The sequence below is a fragment of the Apaloderma vittatum genome, unplaced genomic scaffold (assembly GCF_000703405.1).
Source record: "Apaloderma vittatum isolate BGI_N311 unplaced genomic scaffold, ASM70340v1 Scaffold23567, whole genome shotgun sequence".
NCBI classification, from domain to species: domain Eukaryota; kingdom Metazoa; phylum Chordata; class Aves; order Trogoniformes; family Trogonidae; genus Apaloderma; species Apaloderma vittatum.
Genome location: NW_009724870.1, coordinates 1 through 14,795, shown reverse-complemented (window position 1 = coordinate 14,795; position 14,795 = coordinate 1). Strand labels below are relative to the sequence as shown.

Here is a 14,795-nt window from a genome sequence, read left to right as displayed (position 1 = left end):
TATTAAAAACTGAAACCTTAGATTTCCTGTCCAGTTAGTTCAACTTCACCAGCAGGTGACTTATTAACTTCACCGACTGTGATGAGGGAGCAAAATCTTAAGCAAATGTCAGAGGGCAGTATGCTGAGAAGTAAAAGAATTCCTTAAGGAGTGGTGTGGGAAATGGAGCGTTGCAGCTGCTGCAGCCCCTGGGGAAGGCGCTGCAGCCACAAAGCTCTCCAGACTCAAGTAAAGAGAAGGAAGGAGGTGGTGATGGGTAGTTATAGGTAAGGGGCAGAAAGGGAAACACTATTTTTCAGTCACCCCTGTCTGATGTAAACCTTGTGGTTGTTGATCCCCTCTGCATAGGTCCTAATACCAGCTTAGTGCTTGATTGTCTCAGAGCTGTAGGGCTGCACAAAAAGTGCTGGATTCGATGCGGAGCGTTGTGTACACCAGCGATGTGCACATTTGCACCATGGAGATAACTCTGCTGCTTCATGTGATGTGTGTCACTTTTGAACACTGGAGTTTTATTAGAAGGAGGAAGGATGAAAGAAGGGAGGTGAAGATGGAAATACCGGGGAGACTTAACCTAAAGCTGAGGAGAAGCTCAGGTAATGTGCACTGCTTGAGATTAAACCAGCAGTGGGGCTGGATTTATAATTTTATATTTCAAATACCTGACTCATAATATTGACTAGCAGGGATCTTTTTTACATCTGTAGAACAAAATAAATGTTTATTTGTTTGTCTTCAGTTAAAAAATTAGCCAGGTTAGGATTCACACCAATAGTTGTTCCTCTGTTAAAACAAGGGAGCATTGTCACAGACTCGTGTTATGTCTTTGCATCTGAGTTGACTTCCTAGGTGCAATTGATGAGTATTGAATTTTTGGACACGATCTGAGTCAACTCTTGCCTTCTGCAATGGCACTTTGCACTGCAGGTACATACTATTGGAGAATTAGAGGAATCCCACCATTCTATTTCACACAGCTACACAAGATGGGGGTAAATTGTAGTCCTTGCTAGTACAGGATGTGCTTCAACCAGAGTTAGAGACAAAGGTTCCATTACTTCCTGCCAAATCTGTGCACAACCTACACTCTTCAGAGATTTTTCTCAGCCATAACATCAGTGAGGTAATGAATGATCTGTCCCAGGAGGAGGGGTTCATGCCAGCTCTCCTTGTTTGGAAGAATAGCCCCTATTCTTATGCCAGACATTTGACGGGGTTTCCATTCGGTTCCTCCAAAATGGATGTCTCAATCCAATGTATTTCAGTAAAATTAAGAGGTGTGGACCTATTTTTCTCCTTAAGATGGTTTATAGATTTCGCAACTTGGCCAGCCTAAGGCACATTCACTAGGAATAGAGAGTAAGTTAACTACAGTCTGTAAGGTCTAGTGAAATGGAAAATAGTGTGTCATGGAATTTTCAGACAGATGTCCAGAGCTCTCTTGCCATCCTATAATCGGGCCATAGTCAAAGTCACTTGGTCTTCAGGTCAACCATTTTCTAAGCTGTAAAGTCTACACAAAGAGGAAACGAAAAGTATTATTTCTTCCTCCTTGGATTAGCAGCTTTTCCCCCATCCTTTGTGGTTTATTGCTCGTTGATCCTTTGGTATATTGGAGTTAATTAGCTGGAAAGGGTTGCTTGGAGAAAAGATTGACAAGCAGCAGAGAGGGGCAATGCATACTCAGTATGCAGAAGGAGTTAATAGAGAAAAGGAAGGATTTTGTGGGTCACAGCTGAAGTCCAGGCTGAAAACTGTCAGCATACAACAGGTTTTGTGCAAGAAAGTCCCTGAAGCATGCATATGTTCAACTAACCTGCCAAGAAGTGCAGGTTTCGCTGGACCATAGTTTCTTCAAGTTAACACCAAACTGATAATTATAAAAACTTGGTAGACTACTAAAACAGAAAGCAAACCAAAAGGAACAAAAAGCCCCAGACAGACTTTGGAAGTGACATGAGGGATGTTAGTGAGCTCTAGTTTAATTGACAATACCAGAATACCCAGAGGCAGAAGGTGGCCTGTTGACCAGACAGAGACATCAATAATTTATCTGTGCTCTACTATTTGTGAACAGAGGTTTCAGAGCAAAGAGCAGAATAGGAAATTAAAAAAAGGGTGAGGAGAGATCCTCAGTTGGTGTAAAATGCCATAGCTCGTTTGGATTGAAAGAAGCAGTGATAGTTTTCAACAACTGAGGATACCATTCTGTCTTTTCATGTAAACTATCGCCTGTGATGGTGAAGGACAATGGGGATTCCTCCTCATGTTCCTCTGTTCTGGCAACAACGGCTGATAGACTCTCTCCTGAAGGCTACAGGCTGCTGTGGAGCCGGTGAATACCCAGAGAGCTGAGCTGCTGCCATTGCACTGGTGGGGATGTGGGATGAGCTGTGCCCCGGGGGTTGAGGAGGAGCTTCACGTCTGCTCTTCCAGGCCTCCAGGCAGCAGCAGTGAAACTGCTGGGCTACCTGCATCACAGTCTGTGTGAGCACAGGAGAGATGGTCAGCAGGTTCATGCTATTCTGAATCCTGAGGTTTAAGTTTCGAAAACCACAGTTTTTCTAGTTTCTTTGCGACAGAAAATAATGGAGGTTGGTGGGGTACAGCTGATAGAATCTCAGACACTATGATTGTTCCCAGTAAGGGTCAAATTGTTATTTGTGGCAGCACCACAAATATTAACTATGCTGGTTTCACACTCATTTTCATAGTTCATCTCTGTCTCTTTTTGAGGTGATATTAATACTTTTTGTGGCCACATCCGATTTCTTCCCAGGGTACTTTGATCTCCTAAAGTTTCTGTCTGTGAAAAGCTGTAGAGTTCATTCAGTTTCCAAGCTCCATCTGTCACACAGATCTGTGGAGCATATGTAGGTGACAAGTGCAAACTGGAGCAGAAAGGAAGTGCAGGAATTTTGTGACCTCCAGGAAGGTCGGGGACTTAAAGGATCGGCAAATGGTAGCTACTTTGAGCAAGAGCAGTTACAACTTACTCATCTTAGTAGAGTTGTGAAATGTGAGCAACCTAAATGAGTGGTCTACTTAAAAAGGAAAATCAAAAAGAAAGGTGGTGAGTCTGGGAGCAAGGTCTGGTGCAAGGGGAATGTGGAGACTGGCAAAAGGAAAGGGGAGGTGGGATGTGGGCTCTGCCGTGGCTTCCAGCACAAAGAACCTGGGCCTCTGAGACATCCAAGTACAGACAAACACCTGGGCAGGATGCTTCCTTTGAGAAGACTGAGATACTGCTGGAAGGTAGAGGAAAGTGGATTCAAGATTCAAATTTTGGCTCTCAGAACATATTAATTTGCGTTTTTTGATTACTTTTGAGACTCCTTTGAATTCTTCCTTGGTCTTCTGCATTGTCTATGGCTGGCCTTGAATTGGGATCCCTAGTGTGTGCAATGAAGAAACCTAGAGCTGCCAAACAAAATTCAGTCCCCTTGGTGTATGATTGTCTCCTCAGCGTCTAGGGACTGAGTCATCCTTGAGCCAGGGTTAAAATTATATTTTGCTGTTGTAATTCATGGGATGCTGTTTGGTACTGCTAACTTGTTTGTGTCATCTGCCCAATAAATCACTGGCTGGAAGCTTCTCTTTCAATACAAATACTCCTTGCCAGCCACTGTAGATTTTATATGTGGGGTTTGGTTGGCTTTTTTCTGGAAACAATCTGTGTCCTTTAGTGCTGCCAAATAATCTTTCTTTCACCCACGTGGTGCAGTATGTGGCAAGAGTGAGCCGTTTCCACAGTAGCCAGCTGCAGATTGCAAGATGCTCTGAGACATGGGGGTGCTCAGCTGTACGAAAGTCAAAGATATAATGATAAAATACAGGCAGATTTCAATTAATGATCTTTCAAAGCTGAAACCAAAAGAGAAAAAGAAAAGTGCTTTTAAGGTCCAGAGGATTTGCATGCTGTTAATCTTTAGTTAAGATACCTGAGAAGTTCAGGGAGCTGGACACTTCTCCTGTAAGGACAGGCTGAGGGTGTTGGGGCTGTTCAGCCTGGAAAAGAGAAGGTTCTGGGGAGACCTTATAGCAGCCTTTTAGTACTTAAAGGGGTATATAAAAAAGATGGGGAAGGACTCTTTATCAGAGAGTGTAGCGATAGGACAGAGGGTAATGGTTTCAACTGGAGAGGGTAGATTTAGATTAGGTATCAGGAAGAAATTCTTTTTTATGAGGGTGGTGAGATACTGGAACAGGTTTCCCAGAGAAGCTGTGGAAGCCCCCTCCCTGGAGGTGTCCAAGGCCAGGCTTGAGGGGGCTTTGAGCAACCTGGTCTAGCAGGAGGTGTCCCTGCCCATGGCAGGGGGTTGGAACCAGATGATCTTTACAGTCCCTTCCAACCCAAATCATTCTATGATTCTATTCTATGATGAGATAAAGTTCACCCTTGCAAGACAAGACAGCAGAATGGGCACCTTGTGAATAAAGAGCTGTGTGAGAGCAAAGGGCACCTGGGCTCACAACAGCACAGTTCAGCACTGAAGGCTGCACTTCAAACTTGCAGGACAGCTGGAGGAGAGCAATGCTTTGGGCTGCTCCTGCTTCTGGGCTTTTAGTTGCATTATTATTACTTACTGGATTGAGCTGTGAATCAAACCACTATGAAAAAAAGAGGCAGAAAAGAACCATTTATGATGAGCAGTAAGTACTCTTGCTTGCAAATGAATTTGTTCGTATGGTGGCTTCTAAGTGCTAGTAGTGGAAACAGAATGGCTTTACTGCAGCTCTTTTTCAGAGACACTTTGGCAGATATGTGTAACTAAATGATCTCTTTGTTTTTTCCATAATACAACAGGCCTCGTTTGTCCTCAGAGCAGGGTAATTTAGTGTTCCACGCTGGCTCCAGCAAAAATATTGAATTTAAAACTGGACCGCTGGGGAAAATAAAAATTAATGAAGAAGACCTTTCAGAAGTTTTTAGTCAGGTGATATAGTTACTTTTCCTTCATATGTTTTTATTTTCAGTTTTGCACATTAATAATTTATCTGAGAAAATGTTTGATGTATTTTGTCTGATTGTTATTTTATGTTATCTGTGTCAGCACTCTAATATGAAAATAAGCTATTACAGACTTGTAAAGTAATCATGCCATTACAGAAAATAATTAAAAGATTAAATTATGTATGTTACAGAACTCTCTATATTTAAGTGGACTTTACTATTTTAAAGTTAAGCAAGAACAAAACTTTCCTAAGCTTTTGAAAAAGCAAAGCTTGTTTACGTTCATAAGGTTGTGAAAAAGCCAAGCTTGTTTCATATTTTCTCCGTTGTTTAAATTTAGGTGAAAGAAATTAACGCAGATATTCAAGAACTTAAAAAAGTCAATAATGCCTCTCAGAATGTGTCCCAGCAGGTTGCTCTGCTGAACTCCAAGGTGAGCCCCATTCCCTTGTGTTATCCTCTTCCAGTGTTCCCAGTTTTCTGTTCCTCAGATTAACATCATTACCTGATTAATTTTATTATTTATTGACTCCAGTTCTTTCCTGCTACTAAAGATTTTTCTCTGACAAAAGATTTTGAAAGCTTTGTCTGACTTGGTTTAAGTGTCTTTTGTTACAGTGTTGCCACAAGTTCCTTATAGGAAAATATTTTACAGCACAAGAGACCGCTCTTTAGGGAAATTATACTAATAAATAACCATCATATTCCCTGATTCAATTTCAGCTGGTTATATGCCACCAAGATACGGTGAACCTTTTCTTGGCTTTCAGTGTACTGTCTCAGACCTCCATCCTTCTCATGCACGTGAGTGCCTGAACAGTCCCGCTGGAATATTCACATTCTCAATGTTGAACACCTGAATACATCTTGACAAGACTGAGTCTTGCTTTTTGGGGCCAAATTGGGACATATTTGAGATGTCATTTTCTAACAGCCTAAACCACCAACATCCCAGTGAGTGGGGCCTGATTTGAACCTGACTGTCACCTGGTTTCACATACCAGCTCTTCTCTTTTCTTTTTTTAGCCTACTGGCATCCAGCCCATCCTCTGTGGTCACTCTCATACCAAGCACAATGTAATTTGCATTTCTCTTGCAGATCATGACTCTTGACAACACACTTCAAAGCTTAGAGCAGGTGAGTAAATGGGAAACAAATTAAGATAAAAAAATAAAATCCTAGCCCCAAGTAATTAAAGTGAGGTTACAATGATTAAATAGCTAAAAGATTTCTTTCCTCTCATGCATTATTCAGGAAAAGTTTTTTTGGTAACAGGAGGTAAAAAAAGGCCAAGATTTCTGGAGGAGGTGAAATGTCTTTTTACAAAATATAAACTATGTAGGGGCCTGCATTCCTTAAAGGAAAAACAGTTGTAGACTCAAGAAAAACAACTGGAAACCAAGGAGAAGTAAACTCTTACTTCACTGATGTGTCAAGACAGAGACTAGAGAATTCAAACTGGATTTTATATTGTACTGGAAGTAGGCAGTTTTCAACTGTCACTTGTTTCTTCACTGAGCTTGTGACAAACCACAGCTACAGCTGCCAGTAAAAGCAGTTGTCAGATGCATCACCCATGGAATCAAGAAGACAGGATAACCTGCCATTTAGACGCACAGTGTGCTAACAAAAAACAGTCCCTGTTAATATTTACTTCTTACAAGGGGTTTCTCATCCTATTGTTTGCAGACAGCCATCCTGTGTGAGATCAATCATGTTAGTTGTTATTTTGTAGAGGAATAAGCAAAACAGCTCGAAACTTTTGCTAATCCACCTTGCTAAAAAAAAAAAAAAGTTGGGAAAAGCAAGAAAGAATTAATTAAAAAAAAATTGTCTTGAAGATAAATGCTGATGGAACATCAAATAAGCAGGAAACTAACTTTCTGCTCTTTTCCTGGGTTTCAGGCTATCCAGAGGAAAGACTGCAGTAGTAACCCCTGTAAGAACTCAGGGACCTGTGTCAACTTGCTGGATGGTTTCCTTTGCCTTTGTCCCAGCAATTGGCAGGTGAGTCTCTAGCCTCCTTGAATATGAAGCATGTATTTTAACTGTAAGGGAACACCTGGCTTAGTGTAATTGTGATGAAGCATAGCATTTTAAGATCGTTCAAGATAGAGTGAGATACACTGAACAGCCAGGCAGCAGTATCACACTCATCATTTGGTTGAAGGGCAACACGTTTGCTTCTCAACAATATCAATATATAACAAAAAAACCCACAAAACAACTGAGGCCCAAACCATTGAGCCAGAGCCTGTGCTGTTATATGTGGGCAATGGCCCATGAACTCAGTGATGCTTGGCAGTTCCCACAGCAGAGAATTAGTCTTTGGTTTTTGCTGACCAGTGAACTGAACTGTGAGCCTTGCTGTTGATCTTGTGCAAGGACAGAGAGGGAATGGGGGAAGGGAAGGACATTGATTCAAGCTCAGACAAATGAGGATGTAAGTAATCAATCCCATTCTGAGTTTTTTTTAAAGTCAAAGACTACTGGCAAAGACTTTAATGGTGCTGTTACATGCACTAGAGATGCAAAAGTTATATCTTCTCAAATGCTCTCCACTTGGAATTGTCCAGGCAAGATTTTGGTCAAAATTGCTGTGCTTTTAGTCAATAAAGCAGCATCTCCTGATAGAAACAGTATGAAAGCGTTTTCTGAGCCTTTTGCAAGTTGGAAAGTAGGGAGGATGACAGTATCATGCTGTCCATGTGCTTTATGCAAACATCTGAAATATTTTATGCCCCTCCGACTGATAACCAGGGTCACAGAAACACAGCTGAAAGATTTAGTTTTATTACAGTGTTTAATGTTTTATAAGGAAATCTGTGTTGATAGCAGCCCATGGTTTGTATATCTTTGGAAACTATATTAAACATTGACTCCATGGTTTGCTTAATTTCTCAGCTATTTGGAAAATAAACTGGTTTTCCATTTCATATTAGGGCCTCCTGTGTTCAGTGGATGTTAATGAATGCCAGATTTATGCTGGAACAGCATTAGGCTGCCAGAATGGAGCCACTTGTGTGAACACACCAGGCAGCTACAGGTAAGTTTTCAAAACTAGACACAAAAATCCTTTGAAAAAAGCTGTGCTATTTTTGTACCCCATTTTGTAGCTGCAGCACAAGTTCTAGGACTAAAAGTTTAGTATCTGTGCACTATAATCTCTTGCAGTCTGAGAGAATATGAAATCCTTAATACACTGTACACATAGCCCAATGCAGACACATAAGGGCCTCCAAAGCTGTTGCCTTCTTTGACACAAGAAGAGCAGCAAGAACCAGTTTTTCACACAGCTACACTGAGGAAGAAGGCTGCAAACCGGAGAGTAACTCCAGTGACCCAGCCCTCTCTTTTAGGTGCAGACACTTTAATGGAAATGTAAAAACCAAAATGGAAAAAGGAAAATTTAAGTTAACAATTTAAATTTAAAATGGAAATTTAAAAATGGAAGTGAAGAATATGAACAGGTTTGTCCCAGCAAAGGATCTGAGTTGTTGGAAAGCTCCCGAATGGATGGCCACCCTTGATCGCTGGTGTTCCCAGCACAGTGCTGAACTCCAAGAAGTGCCTTCACCCTGTCCAGAAATGCAGGTACTGCTGAGACTGCAGGAGAGCAAGCAATGCACAGTGCTGCTGGGCAGAAAGGCAGGAGAAATGCTGTCTGCACAGGCTGAGCTGGAGGGAGCCTGGGCTGCCCGTGTTCAGGCCTTCAGAGATGTGAGTTCCCTGGACCCATATCCTTCTCTGGCTGTGCCCAGCCCCTTAGCAAATGTACTCTTGATTATAAGCCAAGCCAGCCTGAACATTCTGTGTTTTATTTTCCAAAATGTCGAATAAACTGGTAAATAAATAACTTTCAGATATAATACAAAGCTGTCTCTGTGCAATGGGAACAAGCAGGCTGGAGAACATGCCACAGCTTTCTGCTAAGCATTTTGTCTCCTGCTTCAGCATTAAAATCTTAGCCCCCACAAATATTTACTTGGTGAAACAGTGGCTTATAGTGTTTTGTCAGTTCTTGGAAGAACCTCGCACAAGTGAAGCTCTCCCACAGTGCTCCTCACACTTCAACACGAACACTGAGCCTGCTGAGGTGTCACTGGTACATGATGCTTCCTGTCAACTTTTCTTTGTGAAGGATTTTTCTAGCGTGCCTGCAGCTGTCCCCAACACAGACATTTGTCAAAGAAACGACACACAAAGCAGGCTGCCTTTACTTGTTGTTTCTTATTGTGTTCAGAGGCGTGGTGTACAAGTGTGTGACTAAATCAAGGTTTGAGAGGACAAACCCTTTGCCTTTCCTGCAAGTTTTGTCGTTGTGTTAGTACAGTCATGATTCCTATAAGTTTCTTCCCCAATGTAATTCTTGCCCTCCTTGGTCTTTGCTTGAATCCATGCTTCCTGGAATGAACTAAGACCTCTTCCTAAGTCATCCAAAACTTAATATTACTGCTTTTGTGTTATGCCCTCAAGGTTATTGAGAGTATTTGAGGATTATTGAGACCTTTCACTGTAGTGTTTTCACAGTCTACCTTCACATACTGTCTGTTTGTCTTTTCAGTACTCCTCAGATGCTAAATTCATCCCTAGGTAGAGCGTGGCGCAGCTCTTCTCAACAACCGTGAGAACATTACTGCTAGTTTTTCTGGGGCCCAGCAACCCAGCTCAACCAGGTCCTGTTCTGCTGTAGTTACATGCACCAGTGAGGACTGTGGGTAAAGAAAATGGTGATATTTAACTTTCCATAGCCCCCAGTGATAACAGGTGCAGGGCAGTACTAGATCAAGTACTGTGAAATGGAGCATAATGCAGTCTTCACTCCTTGTTCAGATTCTTTGCCTGTATGCTTTGTGCTGTAATTGAGAAAATCACTAAAGCATAAGGAAGAAGAACAGGTAAATGGGAGGCACCTTCCTGAGTTGGGAACTTAATGAGACATTGCATCCGTTGGATGAAAGGCTGTCAGGCTTTTGTGTCAGGCCCAAAATAACAGAGGCCTTATCACGATGTCCCATCAGTGATGGGTGAGAACCAGGGCAGTGCCGAGCAGCAGTGCATAGCGATTTGACTGAAGCCCCTTGTGGTGTGACCTGCTTCTTGAAGCTGTTCTCTGAGCAACTTCAGATGGATAGCACATTAATCTTTGTCAGATAGGCAGGAGACAGTGCTGTTGTCCACCTCCTTTGGAGCCAGTCAGATCGCCTGCTGTATCCTTTGGAGCTGAACATGAAGCTCAGAACGTACTTTGAACGTACAAAGGTGATCAAGTTTCCTGACCTGTTGTCTCTGTGCTTGCCCAGGTTGAGTTGCTGCCCTGGCAAGATAGTGTTGGTCTGCCTGCTCTCTCTTGCAGTGATGAACATGCTGTCTTACAGTACTACAGACTGCAGTTAAGCATTAAGCTATTGAGGGTTTTTTAGCCCTAAGTTCGCCCAGATTAGTTGCCTGCAATTGGCTTATTAAACTGCTATTCCAACTGAGCATGTGACACCCTGGCAGGGACAGCAGCAACAAAATGCTCCAAGGTCCAGGTCAGCTGCACTGGAAAAATCTGACTCAAATTCTGCAGATAAATACTTTTACAGAGTAGTTTTCATTAGCCAGCTTAAAAGTGTTTCAAAAGGAGTGTGTCCCTGCTGTATGTCTTTGTGAGGAGCAGACATGGCAGCATATAACTTGCATGCAAATAAGTGTCTTGGTGTTACTTTAATAAAAAGCTAGTGAATGGATAGAAGACTTTCTGTGGGTTTAGGTCCTTTTCAGGCGTATTTCAGAGCCTCAGATTTGATCCATGTGGAATTAAAAGGGAAACATTACCCAATGACTTAGAAATTCTCAGTTTTGGTTCTGCCACGTTAGTACAGTTTCGTGACTAAGGTGTGCGCGATAAATAACAGTGCGATGCAGCTGGCAGCTTGCAAGCCGGATCACCCCTGTAACATGCCTTCTGTAAACCCACTACTTTGTTCTTCCTGCCTACCTGCCCCAAATGCTCCTCCTGCCTGCCACATTCACCTGAAAGCTGGGCTGCTACTGAGACAGCAGCTGCTGTGTGTTGAGGTGTGGGTGTGAAGGTACCCTGCTCCCTGGAACACACCAAGCACATTTCCACGTGTCACTAGAGGTAGTGGTTTAGGCATTTGGCATCATATGAGGGTCATAAACTGAAACACAAGGTTTAGATGCTCTTCAATTGAGGTGGGCGTTTCCAGGCTCATGCTCTGCTGAAGTCTTATGTCAGACGTTTCTTTTTTTCTGGATTTGCACTTACGAATGTAACAGAAGGCAACAGTTTTTCCCGCAGGGTCAGACAGTCATGGATGTGCATGGATATGATTCTTGAGTTTCTGCTGAACATCAGCCTTGTCTCTGTGTCTGACTATTGATGGGATTGTCAGAATCACACAGAATCACCTTGCTACAGAATGTTAGCTGTTGGAAGGGACCTCTAGAGATCATCTAGTCCAACCCCCCTGCCAGAGCAGGATCACCCAGAGCAGGTCACACAGGAATGCTTCCAGCGGGTTTTGAATATCTCCAAAGAAGGAGACTCCACAACCTCCCTGGGCAGCCTGTGCCAGGGCTCTGTCACCCTCACAGAGAAGAAGTTTTTTCTAATGTTTTTGTGGAACCTCCTATGTTCCAGCTTGCACCCATTGCCCCTTGTCCTGTCATTGGACATACTTGAGAAAAATCATAGAGTCATAGAATAGTTTCAGCTGGAAGAGACCTTGAAGATGAGCTAAATAGATGGATTTCATAAGGAACACCACATAAGTAAAAGATCTCTTGCTATGGCAATACATGATCTTTAACAGTTGTATAAAGAGAACATTTTGGTTTTTCTGTCTGCTTTCACCATTAGCTGCTCCTGTACTCCAGAAACCTATGGGCCTCACTGTGCCTCAAGGTTTGATGACTGCCAGGGAGAATCTGAGACACTCTGTGGGCATGGCTTCTGCATAGATGCAGAAAGGGATGAACCCAACAAGGTAAGGAACAATGTATAAGTCTTATGCGGGACAGCATGAATAAGCAACAGATAATGCTAAGCACTACAAAACTGTGTGGCACAGGTGGCTGCTGAAAAATAGCAAGAAATGCTGCTGTACAGCATAACCTAAGCTCTCTGTTGTCCCAAGGACAGCAGAAAGAGTTGAAAATACCTTGTATCTTGTTAGAGTTACTTGCCAAAGTATTAGATCTACTACTACTACATCCACAGGGAGTTTGGGAATGTTCTTTGAATAAGTCCAAGTGTAATATTATTAGTGTTAATTATTATCTGAGATGCTAGAAACTTTTATCACTTCAAGGATTAAGAAGGACAAACATCATGAGTCTTGTTTTTCCTGGGAAAAGGCATATCTGTGGAACATTATTGCCAGTGGCCTGAATAGCATCCAGGTGACTGCTGCTCACCTTTGATGCTCCTCACTCTCAGCTGGACTTGGTCTCTGACTCCAGACCCAAGCTCTCCAAGTGTCTGGAGTGGTTGGTTGCTAGCATATGCTTGAATGGTCTTCTGGAGCAAGTCAGGTCATTCTTTTTGGGATAGAATCTGGGTACAGGGTGTTCACTCCAAGTGGGCATATGGAACATGCCAGCTTTGGCTCTTTTACTCTGAGCAGCCCTCCCAAACTACCCTGCCAAGCCTGTGCTCCTTAAAACTCCTGTACGCCCATGCACCATTCCAGACACACCACATATTTTTCATGCTGTATTATAAAATAATTTCTTTGCTCCATTTGTAAGTTTTCACAACTCAACACTTGTTTTCTGCCCATTTTTTTGTGGAGAAAGCTTTTCAAAAGGGTTCAGTGTTGGCTAAACAGTGTCTGCTCCAACAATTAAGCTTCCGTTAGCTTTAACTGGACCAAAGCTAGATAAATGCTGAAATCTAGCCATTAGTAAAGTTTACTAGAGAGAAAACTGTTTTCCTCAAAGAAAACATATATTTGCAATTTTATGCCAGTTCTGCACATTGCAGATTACTGAACAGTTTGCTTAAAAGAAAACAGCCAAGCTGCTTTCAGATTGCTTAGACTGATCTGGTTACCCTGGTTACAAAGCAAGTTGATGACTTTTAATTATGTTTATATACAGCTCATAATTGATGTTCATTTTCTGTGGGAGTTTTCGCGTAAATTACAGGTTTCTTTTATGAATGTAACGAATGAGCCTGTTGTTGTTTCCATAATCTAAATAGGTAAACTCAGAGGGAGAAATAGACTGAGAAAACTACTGAAGCAACTTATAAAGTAGAATGTACAAACCATATGATGCTCTGAAAGCTTTCTTCCGATAGCTTCAAAGACATTTTATAAAGGAATTCCTCCTGCTCTTTCCTTAACTGTTCTGCAATGTGGTGTTTGCTGTGGCAGCTCAAGTACCGCTGTATCTGTGACGCCGGATGGATGTCCCACCCTGGTAGCCCTGCCTGCAGTGCCGATATAGATGAATGCAGCCTCCCTAGTAGTCCGTGTTCACAGAACCCGCTTGTGCAGTGCCACAACACACCAGGCTCCTACTCGTGTGGTCCCTGCCCCACAGGTATCGCGTCTTTCCTCCCTCTCCAGTGGGAGAGGGTGGCAGTAGATAGTACCACCTGTATGTCATAAGCACAGACATGGGGTTCGGCTGAGAGTGACTCCATGAAATGCTTTGGTCTGTGCTCTAGGGAATAAATGCCGGCAGGTTATGTCTTATCTAGGTAATGCAGGACATGGAGTCTAACGCATGATTTATCCCATCCTGAATTGGGCGTCTAAATAGGTCTGATGTGCACTCACGTACACAGGTATCTTCATGTCCATCATGCCTTATTACCTTCACGTTAAGAGGTCTGAGGTAATTCCATGTCTTTATGCTCAATGCCCTAATGCAGTATAAAAAAACTGATTGTCCCCTCAAGCCATAAAACCTATGGTTCCGCTTCGTGAGCTGGGTAGGCAGTGTGTATAGGAGGATAATTTGAAGTATTTAATCACAGTTTTGCTAAAGCTGTGCTACAAATTAGGCATGTGTACACTGAACCAGAACTGCCTCCTCTTTAGGTTAATGTGTATTTGATTTTGGAATATCCAGAATACAGTTAAAATAAAATGTAGTTCCACACACATTTCCACTGTGTTCTTTTTCTAAACTATTTTACAGACCAGTGTGAATTTTCATAAGTTTTGAGAAGGACAGGTCTTCTCTTGTGCTAATGAACTAAAATTCAGAAGTCATATTTTTCTGCTCTATGAACAAATCTGATCAAAGAAGAAAATTAAAAGGCCAGACACTTTATCTTTTAACGTCCTTGCTGTGCTTCTTTTTAGGTTGGCAAGGAAATGGCTACAGTTGCCAAGACATTGATGAATGTGAGAGTGAAAATGGAGGCTGCTCAACAATGGTTCAATGTATCAACACAATGGGATCCTTCCACTGTGGACTCTGTCCACCAGGTAAAATGGATAAAGCTGTGGAAGGGCTTAAAAGATGAAGATTCGACATGTTTGAGCCTGTTTTATGGTAGACTTAAGAATGTGAAGACTGGCTTTATATAAAGAAGTATCGCATACACAAAACAATGCTGCAACATAGAATGCGGAGTCCAACTGTATTCGGACTGTTTCAGCTGCTAATGAATATTTTCCAGAGTATGTCTCTAGGTAGACCTTTTCAGTGTTAGAGCCATGGTTTGACAAAGTACTTCCTTTGTAAGATCATTGATGGGAAACAAGGATTGCATAATTATGATAGTAATTTCATTGTCTACATTAATTGAAAGAGTATCCTGTGTGCCATAAATCAGCCACATTGTGACACCAAGCTGGGAGGGAGTGTCGATGT

At 42.2% G+C, this 14,795-nt stretch overlaps 1 protein-coding gene across 1 annotated transcript; it reads left to right on the top strand.

The window, feature by feature from the left end:
* The first annotated feature begins 4,523 nt into the window (after positions 1-4,523).
* On the top strand, positions 4,524-13,131 carry LOC104276403 (cubilin-like). The gene is made up of 8 exons (XM_009872702.1): positions 4,524-4,653; positions 4,808-4,937; positions 5,295-5,387; positions 6,054-6,092; positions 6,861-6,962; positions 7,898-8,001; positions 11,824-11,950; positions 12,949-13,131. Exons 1-8 carry the CDS (start codon positions 4,535-4,537, stop codon positions 12,967-12,969), a joined length of 735 nt encoding a protein of 244 aa, XP_009871004.1. The 5' UTR covers positions 4,524-4,534; the 3' UTR covers positions 12,970-13,131.
* The last annotated feature ends 1,664 nt before the right edge of the window (positions 13,132-14,795 follow it).

Coding starts and splice junctions, on each gene's coding strand:
- LOC104276403 (XM_009872702.1), top strand. CDS start 4,535: ATGCTTTGGGCTGCTCCTGCTTCTGGGCTTTTAGTTGCATTATTATTA. Junction 5,388..6,053: donor TTGCTCTGCTGAACTCCAAG/GTGAGCCCCATT, acceptor TTTCTCTTGCAG/ATCATGACTCTTGACAACAC. Junction 8,002..11,823: donor AACACACCAGGCAGCTACAG/GTAAGTTTTCAA, acceptor TTTCACCATTAG/CTGCTCCTGTACTCCAGAAA.